The sequence below is a fragment of the Camelus dromedarius genome, chromosome 34, assembly GCF_036321535.1.
Source record: "Camelus dromedarius isolate mCamDro1 chromosome 34, mCamDro1.pat, whole genome shotgun sequence".
Lineage (NCBI taxonomy): Eukaryota > Metazoa > Chordata > Mammalia > Artiodactyla > Camelidae > Camelus > Camelus dromedarius.
Window position 1 is genome coordinate 4,000,662 of NC_087469.1, and position 20,501 is coordinate 4,021,162.

The window sequence follows — 20,501 nt, forward strand, 5'->3', positions numbered from 1 at the left end:
TCTGCCAGAAGATAAGGAAATAGCTAAAGTTAAATGAAATTTTAAAAAGAGAGGGCCATGTTGAAAGGGTACAGGAGCCAACCTGAGTTAGCTCCTAGTGGCCAAAGCTGGAACTATTTGAGTATCAAAATAAATAACCATAATATTGACTTACAACCCAAAGAATAAAATAAATACTTATGATGACTATAATATGACAATATTATAAATAATAAACAAATGATTTAATGATAAATAAATAAGAAGGGAAGAAGGGACGACTCTTCCTTAAAGAAGAATTGTCATTAATAACTGTAGAAGGAATGAGGGAAGTGAAAATTCACCTTTAGAACACCACAGTAATTATTGTTGCAGTCAAGACCTACCAGTGAATGCCAAATTAGTGGGTGAAAGTTTAAGGAGAAACGGTAGGTATAGTCTCAGTATATCTTCTCCATAATATTTATTAATTACAAAGGGAGAAATAATACCTTTACAGTGGGGTAACCCAGCAGAGATTACCTTAATCAAGAGATCAAGGTTAACACCCCCCACCCCAGTAGTCAGACCTAATTATGTGCATCCCTGACCTGGTCCACTTGGAAGAGCACTTCACCTCTGTGATGTTCTTGCCCCAAAGTCATCATCTTAATCTACTCGTGAAAAATCATCAGGCAAACCTGGACTGGGAGACAGTCTGCAAATGCACTGTCCATGGTCAAGAAAGACAAGGGAAGACCGAGGAACTGTCTTACAACTTAGTGAAGACTTAGGAGTCATGATGACCAAGTGCATCATGGAATCCAGCACTGATGAAGGGGAACGTTAGTGAAATAAACTGGTGAAATCTTAGTGAAGTGTGTGGTTTAAAGTATTGAATCCATGTTATTTCTTAGTTTTTGATAATTTTGCTAATAGTTATGGAAAATGTTAACATTAGGGGGAAAAGTTGCATGAAGGGCATAGGGAATTCTCCTTACTTGATTGCTGCAACTCTTCTATAAATTCAAAATTAAAAGTTAAATAATATCAAAGTCAATCCGGCATAGCATGGCGTCAAGTTCCATGACAGAGAAACAGGAAGCAAAGTGCCTGAGGGGCATTTGAGGTATTAACTGGCAGCTCAGAGCTCAGAGAAGACATTAAACTAGAAGGATTGGTCCTTTCCAGCAAGGCCAGCATAGCCTGGGTCAAGCATAAGGAAAGGATGCTTTCCAAAAATCAGGGGTCCTTGATGATTCTCTGTTGTTGTGAGACTGCGTTCTATGTTTGCATGGTGATTGACACCTGTCCGCACTCACATGTTAAATGAAGGAAGGAAGGAACTTGGTTGGGATGATGAAACGTTAATAAATAGTGATGAGAGAGAAATCCTGCGTAGCTCTGCCATTAGCGCATTTCATCCCTCCTGCTCTTCCCTCATCTCACTATATGCTTTTAGGCAGAAAGCTGCAGGCTGTGAATGAAGCAAATTGTCCAGGTTCCGGTGAGGAAATAAAAAGGGCTTTTATTTTTAAGGGCCTTCCCATTGCTACTTCTTAAACCTGACAATTACTAACTTGCTCAAAAATAGCATCCTATCGCTGTGCTGGAGAAGGACGTGACGGTGGTGGGTAACAGGGAAGGCTCTGTATTCAGACTTGGTTTCTCTTCCACGTCCACGACTTAGTATAACCTCTAGCAAAGATACTTAACTCTCTACTCTCACTCTCCTAAAATAAGGATACCTCATGGGGTTATGAAGAGGAAATCATCTTAGGAGAGCTTGGGTCGGCTTCTGGCATTTTTCAAAAAGACAATGACAACATAATTCATTCAGCAAACCTGTGCTGAACAGCTGCTGTCTGCCGACAGCGTTCTCAGTGCTAGGAGTACAGACACGTATCATTTCCCACTTCTCTGCTCTCCAGGAGTTCATCTGACGGGAAAGACAAAACGAGACGGAGAATTGCTGTGCTTCTGTTGAGCAGCTTCCTCGGTCACTGCTGTTTAGTGAGCACCTGCCATGTCTCAGTAGCATGCCTAGAGCATGATGTACTGTCTACTTACAAATGTATGTACCTACATAGACTCACTTGTTGTGAGTATAAGGTACTCCTCATTATGAAGTGTGGACATTGTCCCCATTTTGCAAATGCTACCAAGGCTCTGAGAAATTAAGTCATTTGCCCATGCCCCTCCCCCCACCTCGGTGCATCATCCCTTCTCTTCTGAACCCTTAAGCTTCTCCACACTTTGTCCAAGTGGAAAACCCAGGATCTGCCTGACTCCAAAGCCTTCCTTCACCCAGGCATCAGCTGATGACAAGTACGGCGTGTAAGTGCTTTGACAGGGTTATGGAAGACGGCTGCATACGTGCTATTATCATAGTTTTAGGGAACCTGTTTGTCTTTCAGTGCCTCTCTTAATAATCCTACAGACTCAAGTTCCTGTTTTCTTCAGTTCCTTACAGGAAATAGAAGTAACTTCTGTCTAGCACCCCCTTCTTGTGAGTTAGCAGATGTGCACAGCCAAGATTGAGGCTGGGCTGGCACAGGCACCATGGCAGTTCCCTCGCTTTTGCTCTCCTCCGTGTGAAGGGACCAGTGAGAGAGCCCAGGGCAGCAAAGAGTCCAGACCGCCTTCCTGACAGTCCTCTGTACCGGTCACTCCTTCGCGTTCGTTCCGCCAGAGTCGGGGAAGGTTCAGAACGAAGGAGCCCTGTCATGGCTCTTGGAGATGTTAAAACATTACGATGCTGTTTGGAGAGCGTCCTCAACTTGCATGGGCTAAAACTCATCCTGTGATTACCGTTTAAAGTACAGCAATTATTGGGCCTATTTCAAGATCTTGTGCTTTTCATGTGAGTGAAATTAATGTTTTCCTCTTGAAAGGTTATTCGGACATCTAGCCCTTGGCTCCTTTAAGAGCATAGTTTTTCTAGGAAATTAGAAACACCTGTCAATATAGACACATGGGTTGTGGCGGGTTTAGTCACAGAGATGGATTCGAGAAGTGAAGACCTCTCTGACAGGCATTTTGGAAAGTGGAGTACGGGACCGAACTACAGTCACGTGGTGGAGGGAGGCGTTCTCATTGTCCTGGATGACAAGGACAGACCAGTGTTGTTCCGCCAGGTGCAGATGCCCCGCCCCTTCCCCCCGGTGCATCATGCTTTCTCTTCTGAACCCTTAAGCTTCTCCACACTTTGTCTACCCTTCCTGTGTATTTCCTCAGGACCTTTTTCTCTGTAAGGCAGTAACTGGTAGTGATGGCTTCACAGCAGAAGGAAGCTGACATTGCATATCTCCTGTGCTCCAGGCACTTTACATTCCTAACCTCATTTAATCTTCACAATATCTTATCTGGGTAGGTGTATTATCCCCACACTGACAGATAAGGAAAGTAAGGTTCAGGGAGGTGAAATAATTTAGATTACACAGAGGACTTGAGGCTAGAAAGCAGCAAAACTGGAAATCAGGTGTAGGTCCCCCCAGCTTCCTAGGTCATCCTCCCCCGTGAGGCTGTGGTATGGGGATCACAGCTGATGTCGCTGTCACTACTGCTGGCCACCACTTTTTACACCGGCAGCTCAGAGAATGCCTCTTCTCGGGTACAGAAGTGCACCATCGTCTCAAGGTGTGCAAAGAATGTGAGTTTATGTGAACTCGTGGGATCCCCACAGGAACCTGCTGACTACGGCTATTCCAGGGTTACAGGTGACCGAGGCTCACAAAAACTGAACCCAAGTCACACGGCCAGTCAGTCTGGCACTGGGGACTTGCTCCCGTCCCCTGGGGCCCCTCGCTCTGCCTGCAGCGCATACACTGGCCGGGAGCGGAGCCAGTTCCTGTCACCAAGGTGTGTCCTTCAGTCAGGAGTCTGTTCCAACCTGAGACAGTATGGCTCTAACTTAACAAAATAGCAGGAGTTTTGTTCCTTCACTAAGAACATGAGACCTTGTGACGGCTTAGCGAAAGGGCACAAGCTCGCGTTTACCCCAGAGCTCACCGCGTTTGTCTTCCGCCGCAACGCTCCCGCGGCCTGCGGGCGTCTGGGTGCAGTGTGTCCGGGGTGCGTGCAGTTTACCAGAGCTGTTAGACGCAGTATGACTAATGTCGTGAGGGGAAGGCCATTAGCTCTTTTGAAGTGTCACGCCGCCGCATTCCATAAATGAGTAAATAAGTGATAGCTGGTGCTGGGTGGCCTGTGGCTGGCCCACAAAGCCATCGCATGTTAATGAGCTGCTCAGATGAGTATCTGTCTAATTCAGGATGTGCGGGCAACGCTTAGAAGAGCTGTTACTTAGGAACCACTGTGCTCAGTTGCCTTAAAAGGGTATTTATCTTGCTGCTCCGGGGTAAGGGCTGTAAGAGCAGCCGGCCCTTTGATTGTGTTTAGGTGAGTATCTTGGACTTCGACTCATTTGACTTTTTTCTTTATAGATCATGTGAGCTAAAGAGCTCTTAATCATGGAAGAATGGAAAGTCTAAGATTATCAAATTCAAGTTGGTTGTCTACACCAATGGATTTTCTCTCAGCCTTAAAAATACATGATTTAAAGTCTTTCTCCAATCTCTCACTCATTCTCTTTGAGAAGAAAACTTGATTCATTTACTCATTCATTCAATACGTGTTTACCGCACACCTGATGTTTGCTATTCATTATGCTAAGTGCTAAGGAAACATCATGAGATACATGTCAACCCATTCTCACAGTCATGAGTAGTGACATTGTCCATGTAGCATATTATAAAGTTTGTTATGAGAAATTCAGTATAGTTTGAGAGCACAGATGAAAGTAACGTTTATTTCCATCCCAATAGATTTCGGTTTTGGAAATTTCTTTGAAAGCGGTGAACTGCTGGCGACATGGTGTGGCAGCCCCCCGTATGCGGCCCCAGAAGTCTTTGAAGGGCAGCAGTATGAAGGACCACAGCTGGATATTTGGGTATTTCTTTGCTTAGCTGTGTTAAGTGCATCTATAAAGATAATACTTGGTACCCTGGCCCATCTTGGAAGCTCTTGGTACCTAACACATAGGCAGAAGTTCATGCTTTCCCTGTCCACTGGACTGTAACTAGTCAGAGCATCCTGAATTTGATTCTAGGAATTTCTAGGGACAGATGTTAACATCTAACATCAGCAATAATTCAAAGTCAAGTAGCAATCAAAATGATTAAATTTAGACCGTCTGTTATTTGTTATAGGATACTTTATTGCAGCAGTCAGTGTTTTGGGTTTTTTGTTGTTTTTAATTCTGAGATAGTGGTAAATTCACACAGGAATTTTTCAGTCCATGTGTTTTTAAAGGCCCCAGGGGTATGTAGGAAAAGGAAGAGTGTTGACGTTGTCAGTGGAAAAGTGACTGTGTTGTGTTCCTCCCTAGAGCATGGGAGTTGTTCTCTACGTCCTTGTCTGTGGAGCCCTGCCTTTTGATGGACCAAGTCTTCCAATTTTGAGGCAGAGGGTTTTAGAAGGAAGATTCCGGATTCCATATTTCATGTCAGAAGGTAACAAGCTGTTTATCCTAAAATTGAGCTTTACACAGTTGGTTCTCCAGATCAGTGCCAAGAAAAAGGCTTCCCTTTGTCTAAGAGTTCAGGTGCCAAATAATGTGACTGCGTCACTTTAAAAGCCATAGAAATAAGCCACCCCTCCATGTAGGTGAGAGGAATTCCAGCCTTCCTACTTGTAACTGAAAACAGAGTTTCCTGGGTTAAGAACAGCAAGTCTTTCCTTTTACTGTCAGTCTGTAAATGTCCCAGGTTTGTTTTAGACTTAGAGAAGCACTTTGTCGATACAGACCCACAACCATTTCACAATATGTGATGGATTTTCCCCTATCTTTTGGTGGGAAGTTGCAAAATTTAGGTTTTTTTTTCAAAATTAAGTTTTTAATTAAATTTAAAACCAACTAGCAAATCTGTAATTGAGATCAAATCCCGTAGTCCCTGCCAGTCTTGCATTGAGTTGTTACGTGGGCAGCAGTAAACTCATTAGTTTAGGTTTTGGTTATCATCCTTAACTTATTTCTTCCTTGTAACAGAAGTAATGATATAGTAGTTAAGGGGATAGACTGAGAAGCCAGACCGCCTGGTTTTAATCCTGGGTCCCCCGCTTACTGGTGGTCTGGCCTTGGCAGGTTGCAGCCCCCCTCTGTGCTTCAGTTTCTTCAGTCTGTAAAATGGTAATAACAGCAGTTGCTAATGGAGGTGTTGTGGGATTAATTAAATTAATCTTAAAGCACTCAGCCTGTTGCCTGGCACATAGCAGATGATACAGGGTTAGCTTACGTGGAGGGGTGAACAGCACAGTCAGCTCGGGAAGGGCGCCCGTGCTGAGCTGCACCGTGCGGGTCACGCAGTGGCATCAGAAGTAGCTCCTGCTCCACGTACATTTTTCTCAGCTACGCTGACTTGGAGAAAAGCGACAGTCCACAGAAGAGCTCTTGCCTCGGAAGTGACTGAGGATCCGTTTATTATTTGCTTATTCAAAGAAGAAGGCTTGTTTTATTCTTGGAGGAAGCCTGAGTCTGTCTAGATATTTTCAGTTGAGAAATTCAGCTTCTGGGTTCATTTAGTATAAAACAGGCCAGAACCGCATCCTCGTCTTTTTCTTAAGTGTTCACTCGCGGTGATGTTGGTTGTAGTGTCCACCTTCACCATGTGAACCTGACAGTTACCAGTGGCCTTCAGGCAGTCATTTCTTCATTTGAGCTTCTGCTTTCCAGTGGGTGCTGTGCAGGTGCAGAGATTCCCACCACTGTGCCAAGCCACCTGAGTCAAGCACTTACCCCGAGGTGCAAGGTGACTTACGCGACTTTTGTAACATTGTGTTTTCCGTAGATTGTGAGCACCTTATTCGAAGGATGCTGGTCCTCGATCCATCCAAACGGCTAACCATAGCCCAGATCAAGGAGCATAAGTGGATGCTCGTAGAAGTTCCTGTGCAGAGACCTGTTCTCTATCCACAAGGGCAAGAAAACGAGCCGTCCATTGGGGAATTTAATGAGCAGGTCCTGCGACTTATGCACAGCCTTGGGATAGATCAACAGAAAACCATTGAGGTAAAGTGGGTAGAGGTTCAACTGAAGATTTTTTAGAACTCTGCTGTACTTGGTAACTCGAAATTTCATGCTTGCTCCTGTCATCTGGTCCTTTGGCATGGCCATCCCCAGCACCTAGGTGACTGATCAGTGTTCCCTGAAAAGCACATCACGCTCTATGTTTGTTTCTATTCAGTGTGTGAATTCCTCCCTTTTCCTCATCTGCCAGAAAATTCAAAAGGAAGGGTTTATGTAGGATTGAGAAAAGACAAAGGTAGAATCTTCACAAACACAGAGTAGAAGGTTTCTGCTAAGATGAAGAATAAGGGTTTTTTACAGGTAATGAACTAGCTTAAATGGAACATAAATTTGCAGATCTGGAGCAAGGCTGAGGACTGAGCAGGGAAGAAGGATGGGCATCAGATTGAGAAAAAACACTGGGATTTAGATTGTGAACTGAAGAAACTGAGAAGGCAAAACCAGGTGGATTCCTGATTTGGAAGTGTTATGGGTCATAGAGCTGAGAAGGTCATGAACCAGGGAAATTCCTTGTCAGCTTTATTTCTGTCCTTTAATAGTCAGCATATACATATTTTTAATAACTCCACAGCAATTAAAAAAACAAAAAACCCCAGTGCCTTTAAGGATGAAGCATAACAAGAAAGAATGCAAAACGCCCCCCAGTGAATATAAAGTGCCCCAAACTGTGCTGGCTTTTCCCTCGTGGGAGCCATGAGTGAAACCAGACTGCTCTCCTGCTTTGCTCATCATGTGCTCAGTGAGGTTTTTTTTTGTACTTGCCCGTGAAGTAGATCTCGAACAGCCGCTGGGGGGTTGGGGGTAGTTCCGTTGGTGTTTGCCGTGAGAGCTTTGCATCCGGGCTGTGCTGCCCGGCGCCCAGGCAGCCTGTCACGTGGAGTTAGAACCAGAGGAGCCGTGGTTGCTCTGCTCCGTTAGTATCCTGGGAGAGCTCGCCAGCCAGGGATGGGAGAAATTGGGAAGCAACTTTATTTTCAAGGTTTCAAAAGGGTGGGACTGCAAAAACAAGAGGAAAAAATTACCTAAGAACGGAGACACAGTGTCTCTCAACCTAGCGTCCAAATGTCATTCTCCAGCCCAAAGTAATCACCAGAAATTTCCCCAAAGACTTTAATCATTCACTTCAGAGTTTGCAATGGATTGGACTTGTGTTGAGGCAATGGAATTAGAGCCTCAGGGCTCAGGTTGCTACCTGACCCTACAGCATAGTTGCGACAATGAGATGGGGCCCCGTGACGGCACTGGGGCATTTTCTCTGAATGCAGACACACAAGTGGATCCTGTTAATGTGAAAGAGCCAGTTGCAGGAGGCTATAGCTCAAAGTGGTAGAGCGCATGCTTAGCATGCACGAGGTCCTGGGTTCAATCCCCAGTGTCACCTCTTTGAAAAGTAAAGAAATAAATAATCCTAATTACCTCCCTCCTTCTCTCCCCAACCAAAAAAAAAAAAAACTAAAAAAAAAAAAGAGCCAGTCAGGTCATTCAGAGGCATCGCCCTTTGTATAATTAATGAGGTTATCTGTATTCCATTCTCAATTCAGGGATAGGTTTCATTTTGACGCATACTCTGTTTTTAAGAATACGTGATATCTTGCCTACTTGTTTAGAAAGGTGTAAATCACTGGACTGGTTTTTTTATGGTCCTCTGCCTTCAGCACTTGTTTTCTTGTCCAGTCTCTGCAGAACAAGAGCTATAACCACTTTGCTGCCATTTATTACTTGTTGGTGGAGCGCCTGAAATCACACAGGAGCAGCTTCCCGGTGGAGCAGAGACTCGACGCCCGCCAGCGTCGGCCCAGCACCATCGCAGAACAGACAGTTGCCAAGGTAACGCCCCGACAGCCAGTAGTCTTATCCGTGCGTGTGCCTGTTCACATGTTGGACACGTTTTTCATCGTGTAGTATAAAGGGTTAGGATTTCATCCCCTACACCCTATTCTTCTGTAAAGTTTCTCTCCATCATTCAATAGATTATCGAATGTTTGGATCATCTTCCTCCTTTTAAGGATTAACTTTACTTCAGTTTTTTTCTTTAAGAGATTTCTCAATATTTTTCACCTACTTCACATCATTCACTTATGTTGAGAATTAATGTCACTAGCCTCTATGTTCAGTCTCACTTAATAAATTTTTATCGCAGATGTACTAGGTGGAGGCACTGTAGAGGAGAGGGTGTGGAAAACGATACATAAGTAACCATCATTCAAAATAGAGGAAGGTGAGTGCTACAGAAGCAAAGGGGAGCGAGAGAGACGTCTGAATGGGAGATGCTGTGTGGGAGAGGGGGCGCTTACGACAGCTCCACAGACGTGTAGGACTTCGTTAGGGAGAGGCGGGAGTCAGAGGCAGAGGAAGCAGTGGGGACAGAAGTCCTCAAGTGGGCAAGTGTAGGGCTTGTTCAAATCGATCCACTTAAATTGAAGCCCAGGGAAATGGAGGAGTTGGAGTGGAGGTTGAAGCCGTGTTGTGAAGGGCTTTGAATGCCAAGGGTAAAGAGTTTACTTACAATTCAGGAAGAAATGAGGAACTACTGAAGACTGTTAAGCAAAAAGAAGTGATAAATTATATCCACACTTTAAGCTAACCAGTCTGGTAACGTGGGGAAGGACAGATTGGTTAGGGGAGAGAAGAAATTTGTAGAGAGCAGTTAGGGGACCAATATAGTAGTCGAGATGAGAAATACTGAAACTTGAACCAAGACGGTGCAGGTGGAGGTAGGCAGGAAGGGGCGAGTGCCAGGACCCCTTCGGAGGCAGACTCTGGAGGAAGGGACTGCTGGTTACATGACTCCCCTGTTGAGCCCGAGGCTGAGGGAACTGGGGTGGCACTGATTCAGCTGCTTACGGGGAAGGGTGGATCTGGATCCCCCGGAGAAGCTCGGGCTGAAGGGGGTCAGGAAATCATCTACATAGAGGTTGAAAAGAGAAACAGTTCGCTCCTGTGATCTCTTAGGACTTCCGTCTATTTCTGTGACTACTGACTTTATTTAAAGTGCAAGTGAGAGCAGAAAAGTTTTGACTTTGTGTTTCTTCTCTGGCAGTTTTACAAAATGTATAGGATTATAACAGAAGTTTGCATTGGCTTGTACAGAATATGTGAAAAAAAAACCCAACGAAATGAAAATCTTCTTGATTTTAATAGGCAAATGGTATACTTTGTTATACATACTTTGGTATCTAAAATAATGTGAATATTGACACTAATGTATCAATCAAGTCAGATATTTGGGTTGAAGTATCTCTGAGCCCCTGGAATTTTTTTAAGTAGAATAGTATGCCTTTCAAGATGGAGAGGAGGGGGATAAAATGAGAATTCCTGAGCTGAGGGAGTAACAGGGAGAGGTGGAGTGCCCCTTCCCTCTAGAAAACACGGCCAGACAGAAGGACAGGGAGCAGGGAAGCCCCCAGCTGCACCGCTGTCCCCCCAAGTCTCTGTTCTTCTGAGACACACGTGGCACACGTGAGGGAAGGGGGCTACGTGATGACTGCTCCTGAGCACACGTAGAGTGTGGTTATTGTACACGATCGCCTGTCCTGTCTGAACTTGAAGCAAATTCCCTAGGGGATCTCAGGTTACATGTAATTTACATGTGATTTGGCTTGGGGGTTCTGATGTATGCATAGCTTCTTATGTTTGGTAACTTTTTTTTTTTTATGACCAAGCACCCCATGAGTTCTTTTCATTTTACGCCTTGACCCAAGTTGTCATAGAAAGCTACCTAGTGTGACTTCAGATGTGTCTAATTCAAGGAGAGATCTTCAGTGCTCATTCATAGACTTGCCTCAAGTGCCATCTGAATTCTAAGCAGTGGGCACTGGGTTTAAACAAGATCGCCCCTCCCTGTGAGAACATTCACGTTCTAGTGTTTAGTGTTGAACTTGTTTAAAAAAAAAATAGATTTCTCTGTTTTAGGAATGTAATGTGCTTCAAGTTTTAGTAGAGCCTTCTCCCTTGAATTCTTTGATGTTCTACTATCTTTTGAAAGAAGTGGCAAACTGCTTGTTACTTGACATGGGAATAAGGAATTGACAGAATCCCACACAGAGATCCCCGGAGCTGTGGAATCAGGCAGACCTTGGGCTCCACACCGAGCTGAGCGACCTCGGCAAGTCAGCGTCCCCAGGCTCCAGTGACCTTAAATACAAAATGGAAATAGCAGTGCCTGCTTCATAAGTTGGCTACAAAGATCAAATCAGTTAATTTATAGCAGCCGTTCGGTTCACTTATGTGCCAGGCACAGCTCCAGCCATCAGAGTTTCACAGGTACCAGGAAACAGCCCCTGCCCTTAGGAGTTTGTGGTATAGGGATAAACAACCCTTTACCACCACTTAGAAAGCAGTGAGATGTCCATCTTAGCAGAGTACTTATATTTGCCTTATAACAAGTGGGAAATATTATATCAAATTGGCTGTAGGTGACTATTAAGAGAAAATATGTCACACCTTTTTCTTGTGAATATGAACTGCAAGGTTTTTTTGTTGTTGGTTTTTTGTTTGTTTGTTTTGCTTTGTGCATGTGGATTTTTTTTTAATTGAACTATAGTCAGTTTACAATGTTGTATCAATTTCTGGGGTACAGCGTAATGTTTCAGTGATACATATACATACATGTATTCGTTTTCATATTCTTTTCATTATAGGTTACTACAAGATATTGAATATAGTTCCCTGGGCTACACAGTATAAACTTGTTGTTTATCTATTTTATACACAGTCCAGCTACTGGTTTTTAACAGTCCTTCCACGCCAGGTGTCCATCCGCTGTAAGCAGACAAGAGTGAAACACTCATCCCAGTTCTTCCTTAAGTGCTGGTTAGAGGTTGCCTTCCGCATCTGTAAGGAAGAGCCTTACGTTAGTCGACTAGGGCCGCTGTGACGGAGCGCCAAAGACAGGCGGCCTCAACAGCAAAGTCTGCTTTCTCACAGTTCTGGAGGCTGGAAGGCCAGGATCCAGCTGCCGTCAGGGTGAGGACTCTGCTCCTGGCTTGTAGGTGGCCACCTTCTTGCTGTGTCCTCGCACTGCCTTTCCTCTGCACACGCAGGGAGAGAGATCTTTGCGGTGTCAGCCTCTTCGTAGAGGGACACCAGTCCTACTGGATTAGGGCCCCACCCTTATGACCTCATATAACCTTAATTACCTCCTTTAAGGCCCTGTTTCCAAATACAGTCACACCAGGTATGAAGGCTTCAGCGTGGATGGGAGTGGGGGCAGGGGCCAAATTTTGTCCATAACAAGCATATTCCCACTGGAGCAATAGAGATCTTTCCCATCAGAGAGAACACTGCTTTCATTGTCATGGCTCTGTAAAGCATAAAGGCAGAAAAAGAGATTCAAGACAATAAACATGTGATCTAAAAAGTCATTACAGCTAGCAGGCATGATCACGGTTCACTGCCACTCTTAAAGAAACTGGTAATATCTGCTTGTCTGGGATATTAATCAACCATCTATTTATTATAATGCCGGATTCTTTAGTCAGCTGTTCAGTGCTGTTTAGGCTCTTTGACTATTTATACCCTAACTTGTGCCAAAAAAGATGTCGATCGCCCCTTCAGTGATTGCTGGAACCCTAAAACGCAGACCCCTCGATCCACCACTCTTTTTGCTGTGAAGTGGTCGTCACAATAAAATGTGTCCTTTCTCTGTCCTTACCAAGTTCACAATAAGTTGCAGACCAGGTTGGAATATGAATATGGAATATGGAATATGTGTTTAAGGAAAAGGCTTGGTCTGGCCCAAGCACGGTCCTGCCATTTAAAAAGCCACAGCTGATAAGAGAGTGAAAAGCAACACCACATTGTAGTGACCGAGTTGGTATCTCATGTCCAGTACAGCATCTTCAGGTAATAATGCTTTGTCCTAATAAGAAGGAACAGTCTAATAAATTTGGGAAACAGAAATCAAAGTTCAGCTTTATCCTCTGATTGAAAAGCCAATGATAAGCATAAGAAGAATATCAAATATACTTCATTAGGAAGTTTAAATGTTACATTGTGGCTGAAAAAAATCAATTTGAATGGCTAATGCTTGAAAGGGAAAAAAAATGTTTAATCTCAAAAGTGGCCCAGGATGTAGGCCTGAGGAATGATGATGTGAGAAAAGCTATTTCTGTGTCATGTTCAGAATAGCACATAATGTGTTTTTTTTCCACTTTCACCATCCACATGATACCAACCCTTTGCTATTACTGTTTTATTCTTTATCTCATGCAGTGTATCTAATGCTGTTAATGTTGGAATATAAAGTGTATTCTGAGTATATTCAAAGTATAGTCAAATATAAAGTGTATTTCTGACCTATCCCCCCATTATTGAAAAGCATCAGCCTTAAATTTTAACTGGGAACCATTAGATACTGTCGGAGAACAAAATTGTGTATTCATTTTGCAGTCTAATTCCTGTGTTAAATTATTGTGATTTTAAGACTTTAGAAGGAAGGAGAAAGGAGGAATTCACATAACTGTGTGAAGGGCTCTACAATTTGCCTGACTTCACTGTGGAGTAGATTTTAATGTCTTTTTTTGGAGGTGAAGAATATAAAATTCAGAGAGGTTAAGTGACCTGAGTAAGTTCACACAGTACGTTGATGGAGCCAGGAATCAAACCGAGGTCTAGGGAAAGGAAAAGCTAGAATCATACCGTTCTGTTTCTTTTCATTTGAATTTAAAACTCACCATCTTATATCCCTTGAAGTGATGATGGCAGAAAAAAATAGGCCATTCCTCTGCCTTTTAGAAACTAGTATGATGATTGTTCCCTCAGATGTCTTGCAGTGTCTGCGATGTTCAAAAGGCATCTAATAAATTAGTCTGCTTGTTTTGAAAAGATGGAGAGGAAAGGATTATTCAACGGTTACATCTTCAAAATCGACCCTTGCCAGTTGTCGTAAAGGAAGGTTCTTTTAAATGACATTTAAAAAAAAAAAAAACTTGTAATACTTGTTTACTTAGAGTTTTGTAACAAAGGAGACACGAAGGATGGACTTTCTCTAGTAGGTTAACTTCAGGAACATGGCTTGCTCAGCAGTAGGGTGGCAATAGGCTGTGTTCAGTCTGTGCATCTCCTTCAAAGAAGGACATTCCTGTCCCCCCAAGTGACCACCGCTTCTCTCTCCTTCCTCTTCACACACACCACTGCCGAGAAAGACCCGCCATCTCACCTCCACCCCCCTCCCCCCAAAAATGCAGGTGGATAGCACGTATGGCGGTGTGCTTTGTGTTACAGTTAATGTTTCTCTCTCTCTGATTTAATTTTTGAGCTCCTAGAGAGGCAGGGACTTTTCCATTCTTTGTATCTTTCCAGAGTAATACATTTTAAGGATATAGACAATATTTGTTTGTTGAAAACAAAAGAGCAGCCGTAGATTGCTTACAACGACCAGCTTTCTTGTCATTTGCGTGAAAGTTACACATCTCATCGTGGAACAGGAACAGAATCCTGTACCACCCATCTCAGAATAATTGAGACTGCTTCAGGTGGATACCTGTGCTGTGTACCTATTTCATCACATCTTTCCTGGAGTATCCAGCAAATCCCTATTTATCCTTTCATTGCACCAGGAAGAATTATTTTCTTTTAAGAATTTTGTACCTTTATATAGAAAGTACTAATGTTCCCCAACTTTCTCTTCTTGCCATGTCTGCAGGCACAGACCGTGGGGCTCCCAATGACCGTGCACCCCCCGAACGTGCGGCTGATGCGATCTGCCCTCCTCCCACAGGCACCCAACGTGGACGCCTTCGCGTTTCCTGCGTCCGGCTGTCAGGCGGAAGCAGCGTTCATGGAGGAAGAGTGTGTCGACACCCCAAAGGTACAGCTGTGTTAAGAGGCTCCGAGCTTGCAGGTTGGCTGGAGACTTCAGCCTGGTCCAGAGACGCTGTACTTCGGCTTTGCTGAACTTTGTCATTTCGTCAGGTCGCTCAAGAGTGGTGTTTTTGTGCAGAAGATCTGAGAAAAGCATCCAGGGCTTACAGTCGGCTGTGTTCAGCGTGTCGTCATTACGAGTTTTATGTAACTTGTCAGACCTCATGTGTGCTTTTCAGCATCCTTCGTTCTCTTTCCTTAACCAGTTCCTTCTCTCAAGCTGCTCGGTGCCTCATAGGTTTTGGCTTTTTTAAAAAATCGGCTGTAATTCTGAAAACAAAGATACAACTATTGTGCTGAATTGGGCTTTGCCCCTGTGATTATGGCCTCTCTCCTGCTGCACGTGCTGCAGCTATAAAATGAGGGGCCATCTTTTTTTGATCAGCTAAACATCTTTTTTGGTCCTGTTTGAACATACTTACAGGAGAGCAGTCTATTCTGGTGTGTCGCATAAAGTTGGCTTTTAGTATGTGGAAGATGACGGCTTCTCTCATTTAGTGGATATTTGTGTAACTTCGAGTTTGTGTTTTATATACTTAGCATCAAGAGGTATTCAGAGGATCATATTAATGGGTAGGTCCTAGAGGGTTTTAAAATAGATTCTGTCCCTTACTAGCTGTTGTGCACTCGGGCAGAGGGACTTCACATCTTTGGACGTCCGCTTTCTCTTGTGTAAAATAAGAATACCAGCTCTATGAGGCTTGTGAGGACTGAGAGGCTGTGTGTGAGGTTCTGAGCAGATCGTAGACACTCAATAAATATCGGTTTCCTGTCTTTTTAGCCTCTTTGGGTAATAAAAAGATGACTCAGACGTTAATTCTGCCTCAGAGTTTGTAGTCTAGCAGAAGGGGCACGGTGCATAACTGGAGACAGCGTGCCAGGTCCTGAATAGATCGATAAATGTGATCGGTCCCTTAAAGAGATATAAACCACAGGGCTGCGCGATTAGAAGGGGCGGGGCAGTTGCTTTGAGCTTGTTTGATCAGGAATGTCTGGGTGATCTGCCAGAGCTGGGAATTGAGAGGTGGCTGGATGGCACCCAGGGGGTGATATCTCAGTGGATGGAAAGGCCTGGCCAACAGCGGACATCGGGAAAGCCCGGGTCCAGCTAAGTCAGAGCAGTAGGGCAGTGCGCCCAGGAAGAGGGCACGTGAAGGGGGATTGTACAGAATGAAGACAGTAGCTGAGCTCTGGTTGGCAGGTCGGGGGCTGCACTCTTTCTCTAGGCTGGGCTTTTCAACGTGGGAACGTGTTTCAGGATCATCGAGCCAGTTTTTCCAAATGGACTTCTCCAAGGTGGTAGGAAACAGTTGCAGATTTTTTTTTTAATTATAAAATATACATTTATTTTATTTTTTAATTTTTATTTTTTTCCAGTTTTATTATGTAGAATTATTACAGTTCGACTGCACATACACATTATATTGCATGAAGATTTTTTGATAAAGAAGCACTGTGATCCCTGTTGTGCCTCAGAAATGAGCCTGGAAGGGCACATGGCCTGCATTGGTGGAGAGGGGAGAGACTGAGGACAAGGACAGTAGAAGGTTAGAGCAAGGTGACGAGGACAGCAGAAGGCGGGGAGATGATGAGGGCCTGCCCTGGGACAGTGCTCATGAAACTGGAGAGGCGGGGCTGACGTAAAAGGGACTGAACAGAGAAAACTGATAGACCGTGAGGGTCCAGAGGAAAGAAGTCCAAACCGCTAACAGTGCTTTGAGCCAAGATGACGGGAGGGTGACACAGGCCACCTTCTGACCTCGGGAGCTCTGGAGGTAGGGCTGGTGCAGAAGTGCAGTGACGAGTTAGCTGGAGCGTAGTCAAGGCGGCCTGACGCTCAGCTGCGTAAGCAGGTGTTAAGCCAAGTGGCTGACCATGAGGAGCTCGTGTCCCTGCCCCTGAGGACGAGGCCACTCCCTGTGGACAGTGGTTCTTCTGTCCCTGGTTGCCCAGCATGTTCAGTAACATCACATACTGCTATTACATTCCCACCCAGAAATTTAGACACAAATTGGGGCAACATCATTCACTTATTTTTAAAATCTAATTCCCTTGAAAAAAAAATTAAATGCAGTCTGCTAAAAGCTTGGCTGTGAGGGCACCAGGCCCGAAACCCAGATTGGGCTCTGTCTGCCGTATTATATAGGGCAAGCTATTTTTAAAGCTTGTGATTGTTACCGTCACTAGGAAACAGACAGGAAATGAATGATTTTGTGAAAGATACAGACAGTAGTTAGATGGCCTATTTGCATTCGTAGGAAGAGCAGTGCCACGCTGGAACTGGCCACCCACACTGGCAGGGCCACCTTGGCACTTAGCCAGGCTCCAGACACCTGCTGGTCTTACTTGTGGACCGTTTCATGTATGTCAGCAATACCGTCCATCCCTCCCTCGCACCTCTTTCTCTGGGGCCCGTAATTAACACACACGCACGAAACTGTCAGACAGAGATACCGGCCCTTTGTTGTTCGTATCGCTTCGTATGCACTTACTCCGACGCCCGTTTGCTGTTTTCTAAAAGGTGCTGCGTGACTGCACGTGTTGCCCAGTCATTTCAGCTCTCAGCTGGTGGCAGGAATTGTGCCCCTCAGAATTTTCACCTCTCCCTCCCTCCCAAAAGTCTTCAACTTAAAACTGTCAGTAAAATCCCTTAGGGAGTCTGCACTGAAACATCGCTTTGGGATTGCTCCCAAAAATAGCACCTTTCTGAGACAGCGACCCAACTGTGAGCAGTAACCGAGCAGCACAGAGCCCGTATCTGGGCAGATGCAAGCCCTGTAGGGCCAGTCTTTCTCTTTTGAGAGTTTCTTTGGGAATAATGGACTTTACACACACACACACACCAGTCACTTTAACATTTATTAGAGATTATAATAAAAGGATTTTCCAAGTTACCATCTTCATAGCTGGATAGCCGAAGGGAACTGTGAGGCTAAACTATGAAAATGCAAGTGTAGACGTTGTGTTCCGTGTCTACTGGCATCTTTCATACCTTTTTTTCATTATAAAGGTAGTACACATAAGAGATGGTCTAAAAAGGACATTCATCGAAAACTGGTAATCGTGTTAACCGCTAAGACTTTGTAAAGGGGAGAAATAGAAATTGTACTTCTACTTCTGAATTTGAATTTTTTAATTTGTAATTGAAAAAGGTAAAACCAGTCAGAATCATACATGGAAAATTCAGAGAGGGATAAAGCAAAAAGTTAATGTATCCATAATCCCCCTACCCAAAGGTAAGCCATTGTGGCATGTCTCCTTAGAGTGGGTTCTAGATGGATGGATAGACAGATGGGTGGGTGGATGAAGACAGAGTGACTCAGGACGTACGTAGACTTGTTAAAACAAAATTGTATTGTATTAGATGTAATTTTGTACCTTGCTTTTATAAGATCATGAGCATTTTTCCCATACCATAAAAGCATGAGTTATAGTTAACAACTGCCTAGTATATTAGCTTAGATGTACCCTTATTTACCTACTTTCCTGTCTTTGGACATCAAGTACTTTAAATTTTTTTGCTTCCTCATATATGCTTCAGGTGAATATCCTTGTGTCTAGATTTTCCACTATACCTTCATTTCCTTAGGATAAATTTCTAGAGCTGGCATTACCCACTTCTTTGCTTCCTCATCTGGTGGTCTATTTTAATTTGCCTCAAGATAGTAAAAATGTTTTAAAAGAAACTGTTGTTTTATACTCATGCTTTTAAAATTTTTTATTGTTATAAAGCATTCTTTTTGGTCAAGAAGTAATGGTAATATATACATACAGTGTTTTAGTTAATCCTCCGAGATGACTTTACTCCCTTTTTATAAGTGAGGAGAAAAAAAAGAGCTTTATAGACGCTAAGCCACTTGCCTAATAAGTGGAGCTGAGGTTTGAGGCTCCTTAATACGTGCCAAACTCGCAGGCACTTAGGATACAAATTAAATACAGCACATTCCCAGCCTCCAGGCTCACTGGCTAGTCCTGTGTCAGTCTCTTTATTAGTCAGCTCAGGCCACCAAAGCGCCACAGGCTGGGTGGCTTAGACAACAGAAATTTATTTTCTTACCGTTTTTGGAGGCTAAAAGTCAGATAAGGTTGTGGTCAGTGTGATGTCTGGTGTGGACTGTCTTCCCGCTCTCATATCCTCCCATGGCCTCTCCTCTGCGCTCCTGTCTAAGGAGAGAGAGCTTTCTAGTGCTTCTTCCTATAAGGACACTAACCTAATGGTTCAGGGCCCCGCCCTTATGACCTGATTTCATTACATGTCCTTAGGGGCTCCATCTCCAAATACAGCCACGCTGGGGGTCAGGGCTTCAATATATGAATTTAAGGGGAGACACACTCAGTCCATAACAGCCTATCAGTCTCCTGTGCTTGAATCTTGTATTTTTGGAGAGCTCAAGGGTGCTGGCAGTTAGCGGTGGAGCTTCTGAGAGTTTGACTTCTCCATGTATACCACCTATTGAATACGAAGTCTCGTATCGGAAGTGAAGGGGTCGGCTGAGCTGTAAGGAACGGCAAAAATAGTGTGTTGGAAGATGTGCATTTCATCCACGTTGTATTTGGAAGCCCTCTAGTTTGCGGTTAGCCTAGATTATTTCCTAGAGCAGAAGGACTCATTTCTAGCAGCTTAGGTCACGAAGGTAGATCAGCCCAATATTTCAGCCACAAAATCCTAGAGCTGAATTTGTTACAAGTCCCTGGGTAAGTTGTCCGGCAAGGGTGGCATGACTATCACCTGTTTTAGGAAGTGAACTCAGAGCTGAAAGTGTTCGCACCTGTAAACTCTGGATGGGCCGCAGGGCCGCCTTCTGTCTGTACTGCTTTACTCTGAATGGGCCACCACAGCGTTTTCAGTCACCATCTGAGAAGCCAGATCATTGTCACCCACCTGTCTCAGGGTGAAGCCAAACTCAGCAAACTCTTTTAAACGTAAGATATAATTCTTCTTGTAGTCTAGATGAGGAGATACATTTATAAGCAGTTTAAGAAAAAAAATCACAAATTTAGGGGGACTGCAAGGTTTTTTGAGTACTCAGAAAAAAATGGTGACTTTACTAATGAAAAAAAGAACCTGGTTGTAAGGCTATACTGCAAGAAATAGCTGATAAAATTTTGACCGAGGCTATAAAACATAAAGATGCTTGGGAGATAATTTACCTGATTACAGTCTTTTCTCTGTTGCTTTATCCATTTCTAAATCATCCTTGGCTAGTCTTAGAAAATTACATTAGTAAACAGTTAAGGAACATAGAGGTATGAATGTTAAGATCCCAAACCATTCTTTCTTACGAGAAAACTTGTAAGTGTGGTCAAAAAGGGAACACGTATCTGGGGAAGGGTCAAGGGAGCCTAAGAGTTGCCAGCCAGATTTCAGAGTTTTTGTTTCCCAGTGCTATGGGGAAGATTGGTCCGGGTCTAGGAAAAAGCATTTGCCACTTCCTTTTAAATGACCACTTGTCACTTTAAAACCCTGTAGTGCGTTAGCCACCATGTCCGAGTAATAGCTTTGGCCGCAGGACAGTTTTTATGGAATAACCGTCCCCTCCCCCAAGCAAACAAAGATCTGAGTCACCCAAGTCTCCCTCTCCAAATAAAGGGC

At 43.9% G+C, this 20,501-nt stretch overlaps 1 protein-coding gene across 3 annotated transcripts in view; it reads left to right on the plus strand.

Annotated features, from left to right (window-relative positions):
• SIK2 (salt inducible kinase 2) overlaps window positions 1-20,501 on the plus strand; it is a 113,885-nt gene that overhangs the window by 82,046 nt on the left and 11,338 nt on the right. For all 3 annotated transcript variants that reach the window (XR_010378896.1, XM_031443747.2, XM_064482032.1), the window contains exons 5-9: window positions 4,785-4,909; window positions 5,348-5,471; window positions 6,807-7,027; window positions 8,720-8,872; window positions 14,691-14,855. Coding sequence is in view for 2 of the 3 variants with exons in the window: in XM_031443747.2 (XP_031299607.2) it covers window positions 4,785-4,909; window positions 5,348-5,471; window positions 6,807-7,027; window positions 8,720-8,872; window positions 14,691-14,855 (788 nt within the window). In the remaining variant the exon portion in view is untranslated. The remainder of the gene's footprint in view (window positions 1-4,784; window positions 4,910-5,347; window positions 5,472-6,806; window positions 7,028-8,719; window positions 8,873-14,690; window positions 14,856-20,501) is intronic.